The sequence below is a fragment of the Lepisosteus oculatus genome, chromosome 27 (genome assembly GCF_040954835.1).
Source record: "Lepisosteus oculatus isolate fLepOcu1 chromosome 27, fLepOcu1.hap2, whole genome shotgun sequence".
NCBI classification, from domain to species: Eukaryota; Metazoa; Chordata; class Actinopteri; order Semionotiformes; family Lepisosteidae; genus Lepisosteus; species Lepisosteus oculatus.
In genome coordinates this window covers 7,228,786-7,254,370 of record NC_090722.1, presented here as the reverse complement: position 1 = coordinate 7,254,370, position 25,585 = coordinate 7,228,786, and the positions used below count along the sequence as shown (strand labels likewise).

At 56.1% G+C, this 25,585-nt stretch overlaps 3 protein-coding genes across 6 annotated transcripts; 2 read left to right on the top strand and 1 right to left on the bottom strand.

Annotated features, from left to right (window-relative positions):
- The first annotated feature begins 3,654 nt into the window (after window positions 1-3,654).
- Window positions 3,655-12,258, top strand: dap3 (death associated protein 3). Of its 3 annotated transcripts, none has more exons than XM_069184676.1 (12): window positions 3,655-4,129; window positions 6,706-6,930; window positions 7,006-7,107; window positions 7,953-8,061; window positions 8,802-8,894; window positions 9,207-9,337; window positions 9,918-9,998; window positions 10,094-10,252; window positions 10,357-10,416; window positions 11,161-11,250; window positions 11,348-11,465; window positions 12,109-12,258. In XM_069184676.1, the coding sequence occupies exons 1-12, from the start codon at window positions 3,824-3,826 to the stop codon at window positions 12,192-12,194; spliced, it is 1,560 nt and encodes a 519-aa protein (XP_069040777.1). In that variant the 5' UTR covers window positions 3,655-3,823; the 3' UTR covers window positions 12,195-12,258. The 3 variants fall into 3 exon arrangements, with proteins under 3 accessions (XP_069040777.1, XP_069040776.1, XP_069040775.1); XM_069184675.1 differs by lacking the exon at window positions 3,655-4,129 and adding an exon at window positions 5,859-6,118; XM_069184674.1 differs by lacking the exon at window positions 3,655-4,129 and adding an exon at window positions 5,859-6,239.
- A 601-nt stretch (window positions 12,259-12,859) lies between these two features.
- On the top strand, window positions 12,860-19,639 carry gba1 (glucosylceramidase beta 1). 2 transcript variants are annotated; one of them, XM_069184995.1, is made up of 11 exons: window positions 12,860-13,037; window positions 13,940-13,990; window positions 14,087-14,281; window positions 14,553-14,699; window positions 14,876-15,009; window positions 15,131-15,303; window positions 15,662-15,899; window positions 16,703-16,927; window positions 17,136-17,299; window positions 17,552-17,668; window positions 17,758-19,639. In XM_069184995.1, exons 1-11 carry the CDS (start codon window positions 13,004-13,006, stop codon window positions 17,861-17,863), a joined length of 1,584 nt encoding a protein of 527 aa, XP_069041096.1. In that variant the 5' UTR covers window positions 12,860-13,003; the 3' UTR covers window positions 17,864-19,639. The 2 variants fall into 2 exon arrangements, with proteins under 2 accessions (XP_069041096.1, XP_069041094.1); XM_069184993.1 differs by having other exon boundaries at window positions 14,084-14,281.
- On the bottom strand, window positions 19,556-25,585 carry rnf115a (ring finger protein 115a). The gene is made up of 9 exons (XM_069184999.1): window positions 25,502-25,585; window positions 23,710-23,768; window positions 23,453-23,510; window positions 22,914-23,092; window positions 22,476-22,544; window positions 21,964-22,036; window positions 21,675-21,768; window positions 21,324-21,439; window positions 19,556-20,777 (listed from the first exon to the last, which is right to left on the bottom strand). The coding sequence occupies exons 1-9, from the start codon at window positions 25,577-25,579 to the stop codon at window positions 20,658-20,660; spliced, it is 846 nt and encodes a 281-aa protein (XP_069041100.1). The 5' UTR covers window positions 25,580-25,585; the 3' UTR covers window positions 19,556-20,657.

The following is a 25,585-nucleotide window of genomic DNA, read 5'->3' as shown; positions in this document are numbered from 1 at the left end:
GAGCCCAGAGAAGAGCCCCTCAGCCAGCTGGTCCTGAAGCTCACTGACACCAGCCAGCCTCAGCAACACCAGTCACAGTCAAGCAATCACAGCACAAGCCTGGGACACACACACAACACAACACAAACTGGAATGTTACAGGACCCTAAACAGACAGTACACACAAGCTGAGTATCTGACCAGGGTAAGAGACAGCAAAGAGAAACAGACCCTGACCAGTACAGACTCACTGACCACAGCCTGGACAGAAATAATGGACACAGACAGACCTGGCTGATCCTGAGAGGATATAATCACTGTCCACAGTCTGTCCACAGACACTGGACACAGACAGACCTGGCTGATCCTGAGAGGATATAATCACTGACCACAGTCTGTCCACAGACACTGGACACAGGCAGACCTGGCTGTCCAGAGAGGATATAATCACTGACCACAGTCTGTCCACAGACACTGGACACAGGCAGACCTGGCTGTCCAGAGAGGATATAATCACTGACCACAGTCTGTCCACAGACACTGGACACAGGCAGACCTGGCTGTCCAGAGAGGATATAATCACTGACCAGTCTGTCCACAGACACTGGACACAGGCAGACCTGGCCGTCCAGAGAGGATATAATCACTGACCACAGTCTGTCCACAGACACTGGACACGGGCAGATCTGGCTGTCCAGAGAGGATATAATCACTGACCACAGTCTGTCCACAGACACTGGACACAGGCAGACCTGCCTGTCCAGAGAGGACAGGCTGTGCTCCCACAGAGACAGAGATGCACTTTCTGCTGCACAGTGAGAAACACTCTGGGATTAGACAAACATTCTTCCCTAAAATAACCAACCTAATCCCTGAGTTCCCACACCTGTCGGAACCAGAACAGCTCCCAGTCCTACTGGGAGAGGAAACTCACTCGAGCTTCAGCCCAGTGTGTGATCTCCTGTCACAGAGCTGACCACACAGGCTCGAGACAACACAGTGCTCATGCCACAGCGCTCACCACAACAGGAGACCAGAACAAAGGTCAGTTCAAACACACACAACTCCGCTAACTGTCCCTGACTGGACTCACGTTTCTGTTGTTTGTTGCTCCTGAGTTTCTGTATTTATGTGTTGATGTTTCATTAATGGCTTGGTATCAGAGCACACATTGAAAATTACTATTTCATTGCACTTGTGCATATGAGAAAGTACAGAACTGGACAGTGGAGATGGTACACACTCACACACAAAACTACAGTAACTGTCCCTGAGCACACACACACAGACTGGACAGTGGAGACAGCACACACACACAGCTACAGTACAGACTGGACTTTCAAATATAGTGGAATGTTAAAAAGGCAGAAGGACACTGCGGAATACTGGAATACAATTATAATAAAACTAATTTACTGTGAAAAACATTTAAAATCTATAAATGCACTATAATGTAGCAAATCCGTACTAAAGCTGCACTTATACTGCAATAATGAAGAAAACCTGTAATAAAGCAACATCTGAATTATACTATTTGGCAGTACAACTGTAATACAGCTGCAATTACACCACTGCAACTATACTGAACTCTGAGACCGGAAGACAGAAGTACATAATATTGAAACTAAGTTCTTAGTGTCTGATGAATTCTTGTCAGGAATCTTTAATACAACTGTGAAGCAAACTCAAACAACAATCTATCTTGAATATTACCAGACTACTAGATACACAAACGGATCTCAAAACCTGGCAATAACAACATAGGACCCAACATTGAAATAGAAACAGGTGCCGCTGATGGGACTGTCACTGCACTGAGAACACAGGACCAATACTGAGAGACAGACAGGTCTCACTGATGGGACTGTCACTGCACTGAGAACACAGGACCAATACTGAGACAGACAGGTCTCACTGATGGGACTGTCACTGCACTGAGACAGACAGGTCTAACTGATTGGACTGTCACTGCGCTGAAAACACAGGACCAATACTGAGAGACAGACAGGTCTAACTGATGGGATTGTCACTGCACTGGGAACACAGGACCAATACTGAGAGACAGACAGGTCTAACTTATGGGACTGTCACTGCACTGAAAACACAGTGAGCACACAGGACCAATACTGAAAGACAGACAGGTCTCACTGATGGGATTGTCACTGCACTGAGAACACAGGACCAATACTGAGAGACAGACAGGTCTAACTGATGGGATTGTCACTGCACTGGGAACACAGGACCAATACTGAGAGACAGACAGGTCTCACTGACAGGACTGTCACTGCACTGAGAGACAGACAGGTCTAACTGATGGGACTGTCACTGCACTGAGCACACAGTACCAATACCGAGAGACAGACAGGTCTAACTGATGGGACTGTCACTGCACTGAAAACACAGTGAGCACACAGGACCTGAGCACACAGGACCAATACTGAAAGACAGACAGGTCTCACTGATGGGACTGTCACTGCACTGGGAACACAGAAACAATACTGACAGAGACAGACAGGTCTCACTGATGGGATTGTCACTGCACTGAGCACACAGGACCAATACTGAGAGACAGACAGGTTTAACTGACAGGAACACCACTGCACTGAGAGACAGACAGGTCTAACTGATGGGACTGTCACTGCACTGAAAACACAGTGAGCACACAGGACAAATACTGAGAGACAGACAGGTCTCACTGATGGGACTGTTACTGCACTGGGAACACAGGACCAATACAGGTCTCACTGATGGGACTGTCACTGCACTGAGCACACAGGACCAATACTGAGAGACAGACAGGTCTCACTGATGGGAACATCACTGCACTGAGCACATAGGACCAATACTGGGAGATAGACAGGTCCCCAAGAGAGGGAGAGAGGGAGAGCTGTGCAGGATTGCCGAGAGAGAGACCTTTGCGGGACTGCAGAAAGAGAGACAGCTGTGCGGGATTGCCGAGAGAGAGAGAGACAGCTGTGCGGGATTGCCGAGAGAGAGAGACAGCTTTGCAGAACCGCAGAAAGAGAGACAGCTGTGCAGGATTGCCGAGAGAGAGAGACAGCTTTGCAGAACCGCAGAAAGAGAGACAGCTGTGCAGGACCACTGAGAGAGAGAGACAGCTGTGGAGGATTGCAGAGAGAGAGACAGCTTTGCGGGACTGCAGAAAGAGAGACAGCTGTGCAGGACCACTGAGAGAGAGAGACAGCTGTGAGGGAGCACTGAGAGAGAGAGACAGCTATGCAGGATCAATGACAGACAGACAGGAGTGTGGGACCACTGAGGGACAGACAGACAGTGTGAGGGAGACAGAGAGAGGGGAGAGTGCAGAGGCAGGAAGCACAGAAACAGAGCAGCCTGACACGGTGAGGAGAGAGAGATGTAGTAAACAGCACAGACCCCCCCCTCTCCTCCCCTCTCTGCACACGCTGTCCTGTGAAATTCAGATACGCCACAACACCCCGGCGCTCAGGTCTGCAGCCGGAGGACAGCCCTCAGACCGCGCCACTGTACGCCCCCACGGTCCACTCCTTCCTGCCGAACGGCCATGGCACCAGCAGACCCCCGGCCGGCCCGCTGACCCCCGCGAGGTCCGGAGCACGGGGATTCTGTGCGCACACGCACGCTGGTCTTGTTACCACGTTTCCCCTGTACACCTGTCCACGCGTGACGCCTCCCCCCGCCCCCCACCACCTTGCACACTCGGGTGGAGGAGGCCGGGCCGATCCGGCTCGAGCCCCGCACCTGCCCCGCGACCCCCGGCGGGGTGGCGGTGACGTCACTGCGCCGTGGGGCCACTGTGAAAAGAGTTTCGCGGCCCCGCGTGGGGCGCCTGCTCCTGTCAGGAATGACTCCGCTCACTGTCACGGCTGCAGCGTCCCGCAAGAGTTCGCAATTTTTCCTTGCGTGGCTATACTACCACGGACGACAGCGGACGTCGGACGACGCAGCCACCATCCCTGCCCCGCGACCCGTGTTTTATCCACACGGAAATCAGGGCCAGGGGTGCTGGCAGCCGCGAGTGAGCGGACCGCTCGCCCGCACTCCCATCTCGGACCCGGACCCGGAAGGCCCCCCAAAACCAGGAGGTGGGCGACCCCCTTCGCCAGGCGTGAGGCGCTCCCCCGCTCTCCGGACCCTCCGGCGGTGCCCGGTAGGCGGGGGGGGTGGGGAGACCAGGCTTGCCCCCTGTGTTAGTAGCCCCGCTGGGTCACTCCTCTCGGACCCGGACGGGGCGCTGAGCCGGCCGCCTGGTCCCCCGCTCCACAGTCCAGAGCGCACACTGGCGAGAACAAGTCGCATCGTCCGACAAAACGCGCCGCCTCGTACGTTTCTCTCCGGGCGCAGGGACACGTATGTTTACTGTCTTAATCCCAGCCTGCCCAGCTCCTCGTAAAATGAGGCTACACAGGTAATAACCAGGACTCGGGCTGCTTACGGCGCAGTCCGCGAACAAGCGCCGCTGCCAGGAGGTGAGCAGCAAAGAGGGCTCGTCAAGGGCTACAAATATCCAGATATTTCTTAAATCTGCGTCCCCGACCACATTTTTACCTCGTTTCCAAATCCGAGCGGCGTTCACATTATCAATCCAGCGCCGTCTGAATTAACATCCTCCCATCTGACGGGCTCTGGAAATAATGGCAAAAGACGGCGGCGGTAACAAATCCGGGCTTGATGGGTTATTTTTTTTTCCCCCCACAAATTCCCGGGTTCGGCCCGGAAAGATGCGCGTCCGAGTCGGTGGGACAAGCCCAGGCGGAGGGGGCTCGGCGATCCGGCCGGAGCCACGCAGACACTGTCAGACCCGGGCGCCTCGCCGTCCGAAGAGCCTTCAGCACGAAAATCCCCAATTCCCGCAGAAACACGAGTCATCCGGGAGAGATCCCGGGATAGGCGCAGAAATCCTGGCGTGGCGCTGCCTCACCCTCTGTCCTCTCCCGGTCCCTCCTGCGTCTCGCAGGGACGGCTGGGGTCTGTCATGTTCCGAAGGATTTGGGTATCGTCGGGGCTTTTTTTCCGCTGTCCAACCTTCAATTGGTCCGTGGGCTCGGGTGTGTGTGCGTGTCTGTATATGTATGTGTCGCGTTGTGCGTGGATTTATCTGCGTGTGTGTCCGACAGCTTCTGTTATTCTTGATCCGAATTTCTTCATAGAAAAGGCAAAACTCACCCAAACCAGGAGAGGGTGGGGGGGGGGGGGACAACAAAACCCCCACCGACAACAGCGAAAGTCACCACCACGCATACACATACACACACACCCCCCCAAAGAAACTGAAAACGCTGATTGGGGGCACAGAAAAGGCAGCGAAAACGAGCAGCGAAACAAAATGGCGGCCGCGCTGTCGAGCAGCCCCGAAATGGATCTCCCCTCCTCCTCCTCCTCCTCCGGCGCTTAGCGGTCTCCGCCGTGTCTCTCGCCCGCTCCCGGAGTCCCGATCCGGGCTTCCATCTCCGAACCGGGCCCGTGTCCTCGTCGTCTCCCCCTCTCTCTCTCTCTCTCTTTCTCGCCTCACACTCACGGCACCGGCGCGACCCGCATTTGAAAAAAAGCAGAGGCCGGCATCGGCGGATCGGGATCGATCCTGTCAATACGAGTCCGGGGATTTCTCGGTCAAAGAGGCCGGGGGGGCGGTGTGTGAGTGTTGTGTGTCTGGTGGGAGGGGGTACACATACACACACGAGCGCTGTCTGTCCCTCGTTTTTTTTTTCGAAATTATTTATTTATTTAGCCCAGCCAAGATGGAATCTCGCATTCCCAGGATGCTGTTCGGGAATGTTCTGCGCTGTCTGGGAGACGAGAGAGAGAGGGAGGGAGGAATCCTAGCGTGGAAAGTCTCTCCCTCTCTCACACACACACGCACGTGTTCTTGCCCCCCAAATATTTATGTATTTCCCCCAAAAAACACGCACCAGAGGATCGTGGCACCCTCCCCTTCACCCTGCGGGCCCGTGGGCACCTTGCGCGTCGTTCCTCGCGCAGAAAACAAACAAGCCCAGGCTCTCCGCGACGCGAGGGAGGGGAGGGTCGCTCCCCAACTGCGCAGGCTCCGTGCCCCCAACTCCCACCCCCGCTCTCGGGTAACTCTTCCCCAAACAAAGATGGCGGCACCCATGAGGAAAACACCGTGACCTGTCTTGAGGTTAGCGGAGGATATTTTTTTCTTAACGCAGGGGCTGACTAGGAAGCCCACAGGGCCCCGGAGTGCGACTGATAAAGCTGTGAGGGTGTTTTCTTTGATCTGAAAGGAGTGCGACCTTTAGGTAAGGATTTTCGAGAGAATGGATGTTCCTCTGCCTCCGCGCTGTTTCTGCAGTCCGGACGCCTCTGAAAGCATCACCGGAGGATTTAAGAGCGGTCTGGTGAAAAGCAGCCCTATCGGCACCGCCAGTTCACACCTCTGCGTGCTGTATCCACGCAGGACACGGGAACAGCTTGCGCGGGTGCGGCGATCCGTCTGACCCGCTGTCATGGTTGCCGGTGAGCCGGAGTTGCTCCCGGGTCCGACTCGCGTGTGCGCCAGGCTGCCTTGCTCCTCGGGGTCACCCCACGCGGTGTGTGCGTGTATACTGCGAGCGTGTTCAGCGGTGGACAGCGTTCCACGCGTGCCACCTCTCCGGCTGGTCTTTCCTGTAACTAGGGCCGAGCAGGGGGCAGTCCAGCCCAGGTGCCAGAGCGCCCCCTAGAGGCCGTGTCGGGAGAATAACCCTTGTCTCCGTCTCTGTCCAGATCATGGCTCTGTCCAGGCTGAGCCGGGCCCTGGGCCGCCCGCTGACCGCGAGTGTCTGGCCTTCCTCGCGAGCCCCGCTGGGCGTTGCCGTGGAAACCGAGCCCCGCTCGCTGGCCATGCCCCAGGCCGCCGGGAGCCGCGCGGTCCAGCTGCAAGCCGCCAGTCCGGCAGAGGCAGCGGCCGGTGGCGGCCGGGCCATCTTCAGAACCTCGGAGGCGGACCCGGTGAGTGGCGCCGGTCCGGTGACAGGGCGGCGCTGGCGTCCGATTCCCTGACTGACGGTGTTCCTGTCCGCACAGGGCCAGCACTCCGAGCGGCACGCCGGCCAGTTCTACACACTGCCCCCCGCAGAGGTGAAGACCCTGTTCCCCCACGGCCTGCCGCCCCGCTTCCAGGAGCAGGTACAGAGTCTGGGGCTGTGTGTCTGTCCAGGGTGTGAGTGTGTCTGTCCAGGGTGTGTCTATACAGTGTGCGAGTGTGTCTGTCCAGTGTGTGTCTATACAGTGTGCGAGTGTGTCTGTCCAGGGTGTGAGTCTGTCCAGTGTGTGTCTATACAGTGTGCGAGTGTGTCTGTCCAGGGTGTGAGTCTATACAGTGTGCGAGTGTGTCTGTCCAGTGTGTGAGTCTATACAGTGTGCGAGTGTGTCTGTCCAGTGTGTGTCTATACAGTGTGCGAGTGTGTCTGTCCAGTGTGTGTGTCTGTCCAGGGTGTGAGTCTATACAGTGTGCGAGTGTGTCTGTCCAGTGTGTGAGTGTCCTGGGTGTGTCAGTCCAGTGTGCGAGTGTGTCTGTCCAGTGTGTGTCTATACAGTGTGCGAGTGCGTCTGTCCAGTGTGTGTGTGTCTATCCAGTGTGCGAGTGTGTCTATCCAGTGTGCGAGTGTGTCTGTCCAGTGTGTGAGTCTATACAGTGTGCGAGTGTGTCTATCCAGTGTGCATGTCCTTACAGTGTGCGAGTGCCTCTGTCCAGTGTGTGAGTCTATCCAGTGTGTGAGTGTCCTGGGTGTGTCTGTCCAGTGTGCGAGTGTGTCTGTCCAGTGTGCATGTCCTTACAGTGTGCGAGTGTGTCTGTCCAGTGTGTGTGTCTATACAGTGTGCGAGTGTGTCTGTCCAGTGTGCGAGTCTATACAGTGTGCGAGTGTGTCTCTGCAGTGAGCGTCTCTGTCCAGCGTGCGAGTGTCACTGCAGCGTGCGAGTGTGTCTGCAGTGAGCTGCACCTGTATTCACAGTCTCTCTCTCTCTCTCAGATCCAGACGTTCAATGAGGCGTGTGTGATGGTGCGGGAACCGGCACTGGAGCTGATTGGATACCTGAAGCGGGCCGATTACTCCCAGCTCAGCCTGCGCTACGTGCTCTGTATCCTGCACTACCCCCCGGCACAGACAGGGGGAGCTCTGACACTCTCACTGTTGCTGCCCCTGTGCTGTCCGGCTCCTGTTTCTGCCCCAGTGTTGCTGCCACTGTACTGTCTATCTCCTGTTTTTACCCCAGTGTTGCTGCCCCTGTGCTGTTCAGTCCCTGTTTCTGCCCCAGGATAGCCCAGTCCCTGTTTCTGCCCTAGTGTTGTTGCCCCTGTGCAGTTCAGTCCCTGTTTCTACCCCAGTGTTGCTGCCCCTGTGCTGTTCAATCCCTGTTTCTACCCCAGTGTTGCTGCCCCTGTGCTGTTCAGTCCCTGTTTCTGCCCCAGGATAGCCCAGTCCCTGTTTCTGCCCCAGTGTTGTTGCCCCTGTGCTGTTCAGTCCCTGTTTCTGCCCCAGGATAGCCCAGTCCCTGTTTCTGCCCCAGTGTTGTTGCCCCTGTGCAGTTCAGTCCCTGTTTCTACCCTAGTGTTGTTGCCCCTGTGCAGTTCAGTCCCTGTTTCTACCCCAGTGTTGCTGCCCCTGTGCTGTTCAGTCCCTGTTTCTACCCCAGTGTTGCTGCCCCTGTGCTGTTCGGTCCCTGTTGCTGCCCCTGTGCTGTTCGGTCCCTGTTTCTACCCCAGTGTTGCTGCCCCTGTGCTGTTCGGTCTCTGTTGCAGCCCCTGTGCTGTTCGGTCCCTGTTGCAGCCCCTGTGCCCTGAGCGGCCGGTGTGCCTTTCCTTGACCGCTGTGTGTGAGATGGGGAGAAGGGCAGTGGGAAGACTCTGTCTCTGTGTCACGCTCTGCACTACTGCAGCTCACAGGGATGGGTGATCCTGCACGTTCCTGATGGTGAGAGCTCTGCTGCGCACCGCTCGCCCTCTCTCACTCTCACACTGCACACATACTCTTCTCACACTCTCACTCTCTCACTCTGTGCACACCCCCACTACTCCTGTATCGCTCTCTCACCCTCACTGCAGTGGTACCTCTCTCACCACACACACCCCCACTCTCTCACCACACACTCTCACTGCTCTGAAACCTCTTACACCACACACACACACACTCTCACCACACATCACACTCACTGCTCCTGTGCCCATCTCACCACATCTCACTGCAGACACCCTCACTCTCCCTCTCTCCCTGTCTCCCTGCCAGCTCACCTCTGGGTGAAGAATTGCCGTGAACTCTTACCCTCCTCTTCCCGCCCCTCTCGCTTCGATCAGCCAATCCAGGCCTCGCAGTGGCTTCGCAACTTCCGGGTCACCAATGAGCGCTTCCTGTCGCAGGTATAGCATCTATATTTCAGAATAATTCCTTACACGTACACGGCACATGTCTGGACACTCCACTCAAAGCGCTTTACGGGTCGCGGGGACCCCCCTCCACCAGGGTGCAGCCCCACCTGGACGATCCGATGGCAGCCATGGTGCACCAGTACACTCCCAACACACCAGCTCTCAGTGGGGAGGAGAGCAGTGATGAAGCCAGTTCAGAGAGGGGGGTTATTAGGAGGCCATGATGGGTAAAGGCCAGGGGGAACACCCCTACTCTTTTCGAGAAACGCCCTGGGATTTTTAATAACCACAGACAGGACCTCTGTTTTATGCCACATCTGAAGGTTGGCACCATTTTTTACAGTATAGTGTCCCCGTCACTATAATGGGGTATTAGGACCCACACAAAGCGCCCCCTACTGGCCCCACTAACAGCTCTTCCAGCAGCAGCCTTAGCTTTCCCAGGAGGTCTCCCACCCAGGTACTGGCCAGGCTCACACTGCTGCTGTGAGCTGCTGGCTGCTGGTGTAGGACAGGACAGGCAGGGCTGTGGTTCCCACCTGTCACACCCCCCCTCTTCCCTTCTGGGCAGATCAAGACGACTCGGCAGTACGTGTGGAGTAAGAGGGAGAGCACCGACGCCGGCCGGCCACTAGGCGAGCTGGTGGACCAGGTGAGGCTGGGGTACCCCGTGGGGTGGCTGGGGTGGGGGGACAGCGTGCGGGACGAGCTGAGCGAGCAAGCTCTCTCTCTCTCCCCGCACCGCAGGGCCTGACTCGCGTCAAGAGCAGCAGCGACGTGGCCTCCGCCCTGATGAGGGAGCTGCGCGGCCAGTGTGGGGGCGGGGCGTTCCGGCTGGCGGTGGCGGTGGACGGGGTCAACGCGCTCTGGGGCCGCACCGCGCTGCGCAAGGAGGACAAGAGCCCGGTACGGCCCTCCCATGCCCTCCCCCCCCCCTCCCTCTTCCGTGCCCCACTCCTCTCCTCTTGCCCCCGACCGCGGCGTTTGAACCCTCGCCTCTCTCTCCCCAGGTGGCCCCCGAGGAGCTGACCCTGGTCCACAACCTGAGGAAGATGCTCAGAAATGACTGGGTGAGCGCTGAGCACTTCGCATTGTCTTCACTCTGAATTCAGATCCCGTTCCCACTGGATTCACACGGCATTCAGATCCCATTCCCACTGGATTCACACGGCATTCAGATCTCCTTTCCACTGGATTCACACGGCATTCAGATCCCATTCCCACTGGATTCACACGGCATTCAAATCCCATTCCCACTGGATTCACTCTGAATTCAGATCTCCTTCCCACTGGATTCACACGGCATTCAAATTCCATTCCCACTGGATTCACTCTGAGTTCATATCCCATTCCCACTGGATTCACACGGCATTCAGATCCCATTCCCACTGGATTCACACGGCATTCAGATCTCCTTCCCACTGGATTCACTCTGAATTCAGATCCCATTCCCACTGGATTCACACGGCATTCAGATCTCCTTCCCACTGGATTCACTCTGAATTCAGATCCCATTCCCACTGGATTCACACGGCATTCAGATCTCATTCCCCCAGGATTTACACGGCATTCAGATCCCATTCCCACTGGATTCACACCATCTTTGCTGTGAATTCAGATCCCGTTCACACTGGATTCACATTTGCTCCGAAATCCGTTTTGATGTTAACAGTGTAAAAGATCATTCTTATTGAATTGAAGTAAAATGTATTCACCCTGCCTTTAGACAGGATTCACACTGAATTTAGTTTGGTTTTAAACTTGAAATTGAAATTGATGCAGTGCTGATACTGGATCTCTCTCTGTCCCTTCAGTGCGGAGGGGCTGTCATCACCACGGTGACCCACACTGGCTCACTCTACACCCCCCGGTCCGCATACCTGCCCCAAGAGCTCCTGGGAAAGGTCAGAGGTCACTCTTGCGTTTTCAGACCTGCCTCTCGGGTGAGCACGGAGGCCAGGGGAGCTGACCGTGTCTGTCCTCTCCCGCTCTGTCCTCCAGGAGGGGTTCGAGGCCCTGGAGCCCTTCGTGCCCGTGCCAGTGTCCGTGTACAGCCAGAAGGAGTTCGAGAGCTGCTATCAGTACTACCTCGACCGGCGCTGGTTACAGCACCCACACAGTACGCCCCGCCTGCCGCTGGCGTGACCCCACGAGTGTGTGTGCAGGGTGTGAGTGTGTATGCAATGTGGATGGTATCTCTTCCCTGACTCTGTGTGTGCAGTGTGGCTGGTGTCTCTTCCCTGGCTGTGTGTGCAGTGTGTGAGTGTGTGTGCAGTGTTGCTGGTATCTCTTCCCTGGCTGTGTGTGCAGTGTGTGAGTGTGTGTGCAGTGTGTGTGCAGTGTTGCTGGTATCTCTTCCCTGGCTGTGTGTGCAGTGTGTGAGTGTGTGTGCAGTGTTGCTGGTGTCTCTTCCCTGGCTGTGTGTGAGTGTGTGTGCTGTGTGGCTGGTGTCTCTTCCCTGGCTGTGTGTGCAGTGTGTGAGTGTGTGTGCAGTGTGTGTGCAGTGTTGCTGGTATCTCTTCCCTGGCTGTGTGTGCAGTGTGTGAGTGTGTGTGCAGTGTTGCTGGTGTCTCTTCCCTGGCTGTGTGTGAGTGTGTGTGCTGTGTGGCTGGTGTCTCTTCCCTGGCTGTGTGTGCAGTGTGTGAGTGTGTGTGCAGTGTGTGAGTGTGTGTGCAGTGTTGCTGGTGTCTCTTCCCTGGCTGTGTGTGCAGTGTGTGAAGTGTGGCTGGGTCTCTCCCCTGACTCTGTGTCTCCCCCTGCAGGCCACACAGAGGAGGGCAAGAAGGAGCTGATATTCCTCTCCAGCAGGAACCCCTCGGTGCTGGAGAGGCTCTGTGGCTTCCTGTGACGTCTCTGACCGTTTGGCGCTGTGTTGTATCTGAATGACTTTGTAATAAAATGTTTAAAAGCCATCAGCGCTGTGAACTGTGTGTTGGGGGGGGGGTGAGGGTGCAACTCACAGTTCGGGAGCTCGAATCGGAGGATCTTACCTCGAACAGTCTCTGTCCCTGTCCTCTCCGTTCCTGTCCGCACCCCTTCTGCCTTCCTCCTGCTCAGGAAAACACCCCAGCAAGAAGAGAGAATCCAGAGAAACATCAGAGAAACGTCCGACTGAGGTCCTCTACATGTGCCCCAGGCTCGTTTACATACTGTGGGGGACGGGGCCCTGTCGTGCTAGACCACAGAGCTCTGGAATTCTTTCCCCAGGGGTCTCGGACAGTTACCTCCACTGTGTGCCTTTAAATCTGACCTTTCAGAAAGGCTTGTGCCTAATGAGTGACTGTCTGCTCTATTTTCTCATTTCGGAACTTCTAGGTGCTTTCTAGGTCTTTCTTGCTAACGATTTATTATTACTGGTAATAATGCAAACTGCTCGTCAATGGAAATTAAAAGTCCAGTTTGGCCGGAAGAACCTGCTCGCCTTGAGAGTCTGTGGCGGCCTCTGCTGGACAGGCGCCGTCGTTACAGCGCGCTGCTGAGCGAGACGATCACCTGACCAGGGCGGGTGACGTCACCGCGTGTGTGTCATATGACGGCGGTGGGGCCTGGCGTGTCCGCAGAGGCTTGGGTCCGAATCGGAAAGAGTTACAGAAGCCCACGGGCTCCTAATTCACCAGGAAGCGGAACAGGAGTGCGTGGGTACAGAGGTCGTGCGATATGGCGCAGTGGCGACTGCAATACATTGGAGAAAGTGAGTTCAGACCTTGCCGTTTCGTGTGAAACACTGTCCGTGTTTTCAGCATAAGCGGAATGTGCTGTTTTCAGCATTAACTGAATTTTGAGCACTCCGCTGCTGTGCGTGAACAGTGAGACGGAGAGTCATCTGAAAATTAATCTCGCTTTCCTGTTCGTTTGTGTATAGAAGTACAGCAGGAGTGTGTGCTCACACTTTCTCTCCTTACTCCGTGCTGGACATTGTAGCGTCCAGTCAGTCAGTGTGTCTGTATGAACCCCTCTCTCTCAGTGCAGTGTTAATGTACTGGAGTGTCCAGTCAGTCAGTGTGTCTGTATGAACCCCTCTCTCTCAGTGCAGTGTTAATGTACTGGAGTGTCCAGTCAGTCAGTGTGTCTGTATGAACCCCTCTCTCTCAGTGCAGTGTTAATGTACTGGAGTGTCCAGTCAGTCAGTGTGTCTGTATGAACCCCTCTCTCTCAGTGCAGTGTTAATGTACTGGAGTGTCCAGTCAGTCAGTGTGTCTGTATGAACCCCTCTCTCTCAGTGCAGTGTTAATGTACTGGAGTGTCCAGTCAGTCAGTGTGTCTGTATGAACCCCTCTCTCTCAGTGCAGTGTTAATGTACTGGAGTGTCCAGTCAGTCAGTGTGTCTGTATGAACCCCTCTCTCTCAGTGCAGTGTTAATGTACTGGAGTGTCCAGTCAGTCAGTGTGTCTGTATGAACCCCTCTCTCTCAGTGCAGTGTTAATGTACTGGAGTGTCCAGTCAGTCAGTGTGTCTGTATGAACCCCTCTCTCTCAGTGCAGTGTTAATGTACTGGAGTGTCCAGTCAGTGTGTCTGTATGAACCCCTCTCTCTCAGTGCAGTGTTAATGTACTGGAGTGTCCAGTTAGTTATAACCCCTTTTTCTTTCTACAGACACAATGATTCTTCTCTTTCTCCTTGCAATGACAGTGAGCCAGTCTGCAGGTCAGTATCTCTTTTTTATTCATATCTGTTAATTAATGAGTCACTCTGTTTTGCCGTCTCTGCATTCTAATTGTTGGTGTTTTGTTTGTCCAGCAGGGGACAGTGCAGACTGCTTGCCACGGAGTTTTGGTCAGAGCTCGGTGGTGTGCGAGTGTAACTCCACCTACTGTGACTCCCCTGGTGTTCTCTCTTTGCCCAGCAAGGGGCAATACCTGTCCTTCCTCAGCAGCAGGGCAGGGGCCAGACTTCAGCCTGGGTCTGGGACATTGAGAAATAGCAGCACTGGGGCAGGTACTGGTACACATCCTGAGACACGCCGAGACACAGGGCCGGCTCACAGCCTGCGCCGAGACACAGGGCCGGCTCACAGCCTGCGCCGAGACACAGGGCCGGCTCACAGCCTGCGCCGAGACACAGGGCCCGCTCACAGCCTGTGCTGAGATGGGAGTTTGCACATACACACAGCCAGGTTCCCTGTATCCTCAGCCTGAGTACAGTGATCCCAGAGAGAGCAAGCACTACACTGACTTCTCTCTCCCCCCCGTCTCTCCTCCCCTGCCAGCGCTCGTGCTCAGCATTAACCCCGCTCAGAAGTACCAGCGCATCAAGGGTTTCGGGGGAGCCATGACTGACGCGGCCGCCATCAACATCCTGTCTCTGTCTCGCGCCACGCAGGACCAGCTGCTGGGGGCCTACTTCTCCAAGGAGGGTGAGACAGTCTGCCTGCCAGTGACTTCCTCTCCCCTTTCTCTGGGCACCTCTGAGCAGGCTGTGCCCCACTAAAGAGCTTCAGTTCCTCCGACCAGGCTGATCAGCGCCAGCTCTGTTTGTCCAGAGTCCGTCAGGTGCACGGGATAGCGGGCATTAATACCCTGTGTCTGCCAGGTATCCAGTACACTGTGGTGCGCGTGCCAATGGCGAGCTGCGATTTCTCCACCCGTGAGTACACCTACGCCGACACGCCCGACGACTTTGAGCTCCGGAAGTTCAGCCTGGCCAAGGAGGACACTGAAATGAAGGTGAGGACCACAGTGCCCTCCGGTGGCCTGGAGGTGTAATGACAGCTGGAGCCGGTGCTGGTACAGGCTGCAGGAAAGGCACAGGGGCTGGTACAGGCTGATCACTCTCTCTCTGCCCTAGATCCCCCTGCTCCAGCGGGCACAGGCCCTGTCCCCACAGCCCCTCTCCCTCTTTGCCAGTCCCTGGAGTGCCCCCGCCTGGATGAAGACTAATGGTGATCTGAACGGCAAGGGCACCCTGAAGGGCGAGCCAGGCAACAAATATCACAAGACCTGGGCACAGTACTACACCAGGTACAGACACGCTGGACCATACAGATGGACTGACGGGCACAGTGCTGTCTGTACCAGACACACACACACACTGGCGCGGTGCTGTCTGGACCAGACACACACACACAGAGAGAGACTGGCGCGGTGCTGTCTGGACCAGACACACACACACACACACACACACACACACACACACACACACACAAGAGAGACTGGCGCGGTGCTGTCTGGACCAGACACACACACACACACACACAGAGAGAGACTGGCGCGGTGCTGTCTGGACCAGACACACACACACAGAGAGAGACTGGCGCGGTGCTGTCTGGACCAGATGGACTGACTGGCACAGCCCATCACCTCTCCCTCTCCCCGCCAGGTTCCTGGACGAATACAGACGCTATAACCTGTCCTTCTGGGCCGTGACAGCAGAGAACGAGCCCACAGCCGGCCTCCTCGCCAACTACAGCTTCCAGAGCCTGGGCTTCACGGCGGAGAGGCAGCGGGACTTCATCGCCCGAGACCTGGGGCCGGCGCTGGCCCGCTCCGCGCACCCCGCCACCCAGCTGCTCATCCTGGACGACAACAGGCTGCTGCTGCCATACTGGGCCAAAGTGGTGAGGCTGGCACACTGGCACTCTTGATGGACTGGCACTCTGACAGACTGGCACACTGACGGGCTCTAGGACCGGCACTGACAGAGTGGCACACTGACACTCACGGGCTCTAGGACTGGCACTCTGACACTGATGGACTGGCACACTAACACTGATGGACTGGCACACTGACACTGACGGACTGGCACTCTGACAGACTGGCACACTGACACAGAAGGGCTCTAGGACTGGCACACTAACACTGATGGACTGGCACACTGACACAGACGGGCTCTAGGACTGGCACACTAACACTGATGGACTGGCACACTGACACAGACGGGCTCTAGGACTGGCACTCTGACAGACTGGCACACTGACACAGAAGGGCTCTAGGACTGGCACACTAACACTGATGGACTGGCACACTGACACAGACGGGCTCTAGGACTGGCACACTAACACTGATGGACTGGCACACTGACACAGACGGGCTCTAGGACTGGCACACTGACACAGACGGGCTCTAGGACTGGCACACTGACACTGATGGACTGGCACACTGACACAGACGGGCTCTAGGACTGGCACTCTGACAGACTGGCACACTGACACAGACGGGCTCTAGGACTGGCACTCTGACAGACTGGCACACTGACACTGACGGGCTCTAGGACTGGCAAAGGCTGATGGACGGGCACTCTGGCATGCTGATGCTGAGTGACCGGGACTCTCATGGCCTGCTGAACTGGCACACTGACCCTCTGACAAGGGGGTGAGCCCACAGCCGGCAGACGCGGTCTCTCTCCCTCGCTCTGTGCCAGGTGCTCAGTGATCTCCAGGCTGCGCGGTACGTCCACGGCATTGCGGTACACTGGTACCTGGACGGTCTGGTGCCAGCGGACCTGTCCCTGGGCACCACTCACCGGCTCTTCCCAGAGTACTACTTGTTCGGCAGCGAGGCCTGTGTGGGCTCCATGCCCTGGGACCGCGGGGTGTGGCTGGGCAGCTGGGAGAGAGGAGAGCAGTACAGCCACGACATCATGCAGGTAAGAATGTGATGTCACGCCACCTCATGTGTGTTATTCCATACTGTCATCTGCATGACATCAGACAAATCACATGATGTCGGATGTAGTATGACATCATGCAAGTAACACAGGTAATTGTATCAGGGTGTGGTATTGCATACCCAGCACATTATGACCTCATATAGTGACGTCACAAAGTGTAAGAACTGTTGGGCTTCATTCCCAGGATCTGAACCATTATGTGACAGGCTGGACAGACTGGAATCTGGCTCTGGACCAGGGAGGCGGGCCCAACTGGGTCAAGAACTTCGTGGACAGCTCAGTGATTGTGGACGCCAGCAGAGATGTCTTCTACAAGCAGCCCACCTTCTACAGTATCGCGCATTTCAGGTACTGAGCAGACAGATCACACAGGATACTGTCTCCCCTGTCTCTTCTCATCTCCTCTGTATTAACCCCTCTCTCTCTCAGTGCAGTGTTAATGTACTGGAGTGTCCAGTCAGTGTGTCTGTATGAACCCCTCTCTCTCAGTGCAGTGTTAATGTACTGGAGTGTCCAGTCAGTCAGTGTGTCTGTATGAACCCCTCTCTCTCAGTGCAGTGTTAATGTACTGGAGTGTCTGTATTAACCCCTCTCTCTCAGTAAGTTCCTAGACGCAGGGTCTCAGCGAGTGGGGGTGTCGTCCAGCCATGACTCTGCCCTAGAGGTCACTGCCTTCATACGTCCGGACGCCGTGGCCACACTCATTGTCCTCAACAGGTGAGTGACTGCCCCCTCTCCTACCCAGGCACAGACCAGCGTGTCCCAGAGCTCACCGGCTGTCTGTCTGTCTCTCTGTCCTCCGGCAGGAGTGAGGAGGACCTGCAGTTCGAGGTGCAGGACGTCGGCGTTGGGGTCATCCCGGCTGTGTCCCCAGCTCACTCCATCATGACCCTGCTGTGGCCCAGAGAGTGAGACCCGCCTTTCTGAGACGCTCTGACCCATCACTAACAACTGATTTCATGATCAATCAGCAATACCTCATTGATTACCCATACTCAATAAATAAATAAACATTCCTTCCACTTGCATAGCGCGTTTCTGGACACTCCACTCGGAGCGCTTTAAAGACAATGGGGGATCCCACTACCACCACCAGTGTGCAGCCCCACCTGGATGATGCACCAGTACTCCCACCACACACCAGCTCTCAGTGGGGAGGAGGGCAGACTGGTGAAGCCGGTTCAGAGACGGGGATGATCAGGAGGCCATGATTAGTAAAGGCCAGGGCCAATCTGGCCAGGACACTGGGGTGACACCCCTACTGTTTTCAAGGAGAGTCCCAGCGTCGGCCTCATCAGCCACTCGCCCATCAAATTCGAAAGACTCACCGCTGTGGAACCAGCTCCCCTCCTGTCTCCCTGGCACGAAGACCGGCCCGGTCCGCTGGTCCTGGACACAACGGCTGCGCTGTCTCCCGGTAGACAGGAAATAAAGGAGCTGGCGCAAAAGAGCAGGATTCCGTTCCTGCTGCACGGGCTGGGGGGGGGGGACAGGCAGGGGGGAGTCTTGGGTCCTGGAAAGGCAAGAGGCAGGAGTCCGACAGCCGGAGTGCGGACCGGCCCCTGGCTGAAGAGTCTGTCCCAGGAGCGATGCTCAAGGAGATGAAACTTCAGTCTAGAACAAGGTGCTCGAGAGGGGTTCCATCGTCCTCAGTGTCAGGTGACCCTGCAGGACCTGGGCTCACTGCTGGAAACAGTAGGAGGGAGGATAGGAACAACACAAAGAGTGGTAGGGGTCTGGAACAGGCTCCTCTAGGAAGGGGCGGCTACTGTTTCTCCCCTTAGTTTCTGTGACTGAAGCATTGAAGAGGTGACTCTCACCAGAGCGGTGCAGGACTGCCCAGCGCACAGGGGCTTCATATGACAGAAGAGCCCAGACCAGCAAACAAGCTCTTCTGCAGGACTGCAGGTGAATGAAAAGGTTGTTTGGTGCCCCAGACCAAACCAGACCCATTTTCCAAAATCCATGGATCCAGTATGTCTGGGGGGGCTGGACTATCCTAATACAGGAGAGCCTGTCTCCACTGACTGGACAGCCCTAATCTAGGAGAGCTTGTGTCTCCACACTATTGGAGATCCCTGATCCTGCAGGGCTGGACAATTCTAATCCAGGAGCGCCTGTGTTTCCACTGACTGGACAGCCCTGATCCTGCAGAGCCAGTGTGTCTGTGGAGCTGGACAGTCGTCATCAAGAAGGCCACTGTGGTAGCGATCCAGTGAACCTACAGACACACTGACCAGTCCACAGGCCCAGGACTGGCTAGGCCTGCTCTGCTGTGCACAAGTGTAGCCCAGGGCTGTTTTACTGGTTCTCAGGTACCCAGATAAGCAGTGGTTCTGGTGTTAATCTACAGTCAAGGCATGTCCAGCAGAATTGAAAACCTCATCTTTGAAAAACAAAAAATAAGTTTAGTTTAGCAGCTCATAGCTGTACCCCTTTAAGCAGTGGGGCGTACTACTGGTGGAGCAATCTGATTGAGGCTGCTGGGGGTACCATAGCGGGGAGCCCCTAGCGTTTGAACCCACAGCCCCCCAAGAATTAACGGGTTGAGTTACCTGTGAGAGGCCCGCTTCCCTACCGAATGACGAGTCCGAACCGCGTGTCTGTATTTACATGCACTTTATTTAAAGCTTTACAATGACACATTGTGGAGGAACTTCGTGATAAAATAAAAGCTTCTGAAACCATCGTTTCGTGTTTTTTTTCACATTTTCTTTACACCGAAGTTGGAAAAGTTTGTTTTTCTCACGTGATCGAGTTAACATGATTAGTCTATATATATATACCCTTGGACAGCAGTCTGACTAAAATTATTTACAAAGACGAGAAAAAAATTAAATGTAAACCGAGAAATGGCGAGAGGGCTGTTGTGATATGTACACCAGTGGGGTCTGGGGCGCAGGGGTCACGTCCCTGTCCTGTGTCCGGGCGGAGGGAGGGGTCGCCCAGCTCTCGGTCACTTACTCGGGCTTCGTTAATCGATCAGAGCTTTTCTTCCGGCTCTCGGAGGAGTAGAAATGTCCGACGACCTGTAGGAACTTTATATACGACCTCGGCTTTTAAAGAGCTAAAAACAGACGGGCTTCGTCAAGACCAGGGACTTCAGGGGAGGGTCTAAACAACGAACCCAGAGCTCAGTGGAAACAGGAGCCCGAAGAACTGCCGTTTGGTGACAGGAGGGGACAGGAGGGCCCCCTCCTGACGCGAGAAGCCCTTTGCGTTCACGAGACTCTCCGATCAGGCGCCGCTGGGTTCCTGCTGGTTTCACAGGTGAGTAAATCGCGTGCAAAATTAGCACTGTGGTGAAAGCTGAACACTCCCCTGACCACAGCGTCTGCGGACCGGTCTGGAGAAACGAGTGCAGTTGAGGCACCGTAGTGTCATTAACGAGCTGAATCTGATCATTAAGACATGGGCGGGGGGGGGGGAGGGGGCAGGGCAGAGGCCGCCTGAGCCGAGCTGCTGCCCTCCTGCGCCGTATTTGCTCTGCTGGACCCGGGTGCCTTCGGCCCAGCGCGGCCCTGCTGTCCCACACCAGGATGCCGGAGACGCCCCGAGGTCCTGGGTGGGGTCAGTCTCTGAGAGCTGCGCTGCTGAGGGAGGGGCGAGCCCAGGCCGGGCCAGCAGGCGGCTGGGATGGGGGCTGGGGGGTTGGGGGGGGGGGAAGAGAGGAGGAGGAGCAGCAGGGTTGGGCGGGGGTCTGTGCTCAGAAGGACCATCTCTCCTGCGGCCGCGAGTCGCTGTTCAGGCTGGGGGGGTCGAGGTGGGAGGGCCGTGTGGAGTCCTCCCCGTTCAGGCTCTTCCTGCACACTGGACACGTGTCGTGCTGCGGAGAGAGGGACAGAGAAGACACAGACGGGGTGATCTCTCGGTCTCAGTTTCACAACCTTCCCCTGCCTGTCTCGCATTCAGGACAACCTCTCTCTGCCTGTCTCACTCTCTCCCTGCCTTTCTTGCATTCAGGACAATCTCTCCCTGCCTGTCTCACTCTCCCTGCTTGTCTCACTCTCCCTCTGCCTGTCTCGCATTCAGGACAATCTCCCCCTGCCTGTCTCACTCTCTCCCTGCCTGTCTCGCATTCAGGACAATCTCCCCCTGCCTGTCTCACATTCAGGACAATCTCTCCCTGCCTGTCTCACTCTCTCCCTGCCTGTCTCACATTCAGGACAATCTCTCCCTGCCTGTCTCACTCTCTCCCTGCCTGTCTCACATTCAGGACAATCTCTCCCTGCCTGTCTCTCTCCCTGCCCCTCTCGCTGGGACAACCTGCGGGTCCCTTTGCTCTGTAAAGCCCAGTACTTACCTGTTTGCATCCGTCAGTCAGTATGTGTGTCAGTGTGTGTGAGACAAGTGTCCGTCTGTCTGTCCTCACCAGTTCCAGCCAGGGTACGATGCAGTCGCTGTGGAAGAAGTGATTACAGGGCAGCTGTCTGACGGGCTCCCCCAAGGCGTAGTCCTCTTTACACACTGGACACTCCAGACTGGACTCTGGGGTAAGACAGAGAGAGAGGAATCACACTGTCTGCACACACTGGACACTCCAGACTGGACTCTGGGGTAAGACAGAGAGAGAGGAATCACACTGTCTGCACACACTGGACACTCCAGACTGGATTCTGGGTGACACAGGAATTACACAGCCCTTCTCACCATGTCTGCAGTCTAAGAGGAAGCAGGAGAGGTGGTGAAGTTACTGATACTAATAACGGGCAGCTTTTCTTACCGACTTGTTCCTGAGAGACATGCACTGTGGGCAGAGACGAGATTTTCTCCTTCTCAGCGGGCGGGGGACCAGTGTTCTCAAACTGACCCAGCAGCTAAGACAGGACAGTATAGTATTAGTATGACAGAGCCTTATCCTGACAACTCTCTGACACAGTGAGGCGAAGGTAGGGGACAGGGCAGTGGGACTCTAGTTCAGTCCTCACATCCAGCTCTGTGCGATCCAGCTGTACAGTATATTACCCACCAGCTCAGATGATGTCATAAAGGGGTCCGGTGATGTCACTCACCTGCGTGATGACAGCGTCCAGCCCGCCCTGACCCCATGCATAGTCCCCCGGGTTCGAGTGCAGCATGCCCGTCCTGGGGGAGATGGAGAGATCGCTGTGAGACTCCGACACGTTCCTCTCTGTGCCATCACCCCTCTGTGATGACCGCAGGGACGCCGGGGCAGAAGGGAGTAGCTAGTGACCGCAGGGACGCCGGGGCGGAGGGGAGGAGCTAGTGACCGCAGGGACGCCGGGGCGGAGGGGAGGAGCTGGTGACCGCAGGGACGCCGGGGCGGAGGGGAGGAGCTGGTGACCGCAGGGACGCCGGGGCGGAGGGGAGGAGCTGGTGACCGCAGGGACGCCGGGGCGGAGGGGAGGAGCTGGTGACCGCAGGGACGCCGGGGCGGAGGGGAGGAGCTGGTGACCGCAGGGACGCCGGGGCGGAGGGGAGGAGCTGGTGACCGCAGGGACGCCGGGGCGGAGGGGATTAGAGACTGCAGGGTGTCACACACTCGGAGAGAAACAGGATTTACCAGGAGAGAGGCGGCGACCCTGGGACTCCGGAGTTAGCGAACAGACCAGCCAGGAACTGCTGCACAATTCTGGAGACAAGGAGAGAGAGGATACTGATCTTACTGACATGTCTACAGTGAAAGCAACACAGAGACAGATATCTACAGAAAGGAGGAGGAACTGTGGATTTGGCAGAAATGCTAGGATCCCACCCTGTCCCTCTGGAGTCCACCCACTCAGGGGCAAAACACCAGCATCCCACCTCCAGTACCCGGTGGTGTCTACAGCACTACTAGACTGACTGCAGGGTTACAGAAGGTGGTAATACAGGATTAAATGTTATTAATTAAGCTGCGATTTCCTCCTGTTAAGCCTCTTCTCCTGCTGCTCCGACCTGGGACCTGGGAAGAGAGGAGCAGACAGAGACAGAGAGCACGGTGCAGAGGACAGCCCCTCACCCCTCCACGGCGGGCGAGCGGTCGGGCCGGCTGCTGCCCCGGGCCCGGTACCGGCGCTGGCTGTGCAGGCGGTGGGGCCTCCCGGGGCCCCAGGGATCGGTGCTGCCTGGCCGCTCAGGCCCCTCCTGGCTGTCCTGCTCCAGTGAGAAGGGCCGCTCGACGAACAGCAGGTGCCAGAGCTGGGGGACAGAGGAGAGCCAGGGGAGAGAGTCAGGTCACAGAGTTCATGAGCGCACACGCGCGCGCACACACGCGCACACACACGCGCACACACACGCGCACACACACGCGCACACACACGCGCACACACACGCGCACACACACTGGAGACAGAGGAGAGTGAGGGGAGAGAGTCAGGTCACAGTGTTCATGAGCGCACACACGCGCGCACACACACTGGAGACAGAGGAGAGCGAGGGGAGAGAGTCAGGTCACAGTGTTCATGAGCGCACGCGCACACACTGGGGACAGAGGAGAGTGAGGAGTGAGATCACAATGTTTGCATGCATGTACATACACCAAGAAAAGGAGCACAATACCTCTGCAAACTGTGAGGCTGCATCATCGTTGATCCCGCTGGCGCCGCCCTCCAGGAGACTGTGGGAGTACAGACAGGGCTAATCAATGCCAGAGTCATCATGTGACACACACAACAACACACGGTGACACACGCAACAACAATGACAGAACACACACTGGTCACCATTAAAAATCAATACAACAGGGTGAGGAACAACATGAGTGCCTACTTTAAACTTACAATACAGACTGTGGTCTGTGAAGAAGCAAAGCCTACCTGGAATCCTCTGTGACCTCCTCAATGAAACCAGATTCACATCTGGGACAGATATATTCCTGAAATAAAGACAACAGCAGCTCTTAAAAACAGAGATTGTCAAGCACTGACAGAGCAAGTACCCCGACTGACTGTAGTTACTGCACACTGACAGTACCTGTGACTGACTGTAGTTACCGCACGCCCATAGGATGGCTGTAGTTACCCGAGTGTAGTTACCGCGCACCGACAGGACGGCTGTAGTTACCCGAGTGTAGTTACCGCGCACCGACAGGACGGCTGTAGTTACCCGAGTGTAGTTACCGCGCACCGACAGGACGGCTGTAGTTACCTGAGTGTAGTTATTGTGCACCGACAGGACGACTGTAGTTACCTGAGTGTAGTTACTGTGCACCGACAGGACGACTGTAGTTACCCGAGTGTAGTTATTGTGCACCGACAGGACGACTGTAGTTACCTGAGTGTAGTTATTGTGCACCGACAGGACGACTGTAGTTACCTGAGTGTAGTTATTGTGCACCGACAGGACGACTGTAGTTACCTGAGTGTAGTTACTGCGCACCCACAGGACGACTGTAGTTACCTGAGTGTAGTTACTGCGCACCCACAGGACGACTGTAGTTACCTGAGTGTAGTTACTGCGCACTGACAGGACGGCAGTGGTTTCCGGACTGTAGATACCTCGCACTGACAGGACGGCTGTAGTTACCTGACTGTAGATACCGCGCACTGACAGGACGGCTGTAGTTACCTGTATAGTTACTGCGCACTGACAGGACGACTGTGGTTTCCTGACTGTAGATACCGCGCACTGACAGGACGGCTGTGGTTACCTGTATAGTTACCGCGCACTGACAGGACGGCTGTAGTTACCTGACTGTAGATACCGCACACTGACAGGACGACTGTGGTTTCCTGACTGTAGATACCGCACACTGACAGGACGACTGTGGTTTCCTGACTGTAGATACCGCACACTGACAGGACGACTGTGGTTTCCTGACTGTAGATACCGCACACTGACAGGACGACTGTAGTTACCTGACTGTAGATACCGCACACTGACAGGACGACTGTGGTTTCCTGACTGTAGATACCGCGCACTGACAGGACGGCTGTGGTTACCTGTATAGTTACCGCGCACTGACAGGACGGCTGTAGTTACCTGACTGTAGATACCGCACACTGACAGGACGACTGTGGTTTCCTGACTGTAGATACCGCGCACCGACAGGACGGCTGTAGTTACCTGTATAGTTACCGCGCACTGACAGGCTTTTGTTATCTAAACAGCAGCAGGTCGTCTCGACGGTACTTGAAGTCTCCACATCAGGTCCCAGACTGATTCCAGCACCGGAACGCGTTTCCCCAGACTGACAAGGTCCGAACCCACTCCCAGACTGGGCTGTCTATGACCCCTGTCCTCCAGCCGAGAGCCGTGACAGCTCAGTCCCAGCTGCGGACTCCCGCAACCCCTGCGACGGACGCCGCTCGCCGCTGACCCCCGAAGATGACTGACAACAGCCCGGCGGGTCTCTTCCCCTGCCCTCGAACAAACCCCCGAAATATGAGATGCACACCGACACCCGCGGGAGCGGATCAATAAATAAAATCCGAAACATTCCCTCCCCCCTTCCGCCCCCCACCAGCTAAAGCCAAACAAGGCCTGTAAACAAACTCGGAGTGTCAAGCACAGCCCCGGGCTCGAGTGCGCACCGCTCACCGCAAAAGGCGCGCCTCCGCCCGGCCTGTCTCAATCAGAGCAAAGTCGGTGGGAACCGGGACTACTCACCGGCAGCTTGGGGTTCACCTCCCCCTTACAGCAGTGACAGAAGAAACGATGTTGGGGAACAGCCGCAGCCTCCGCCATCTTCCA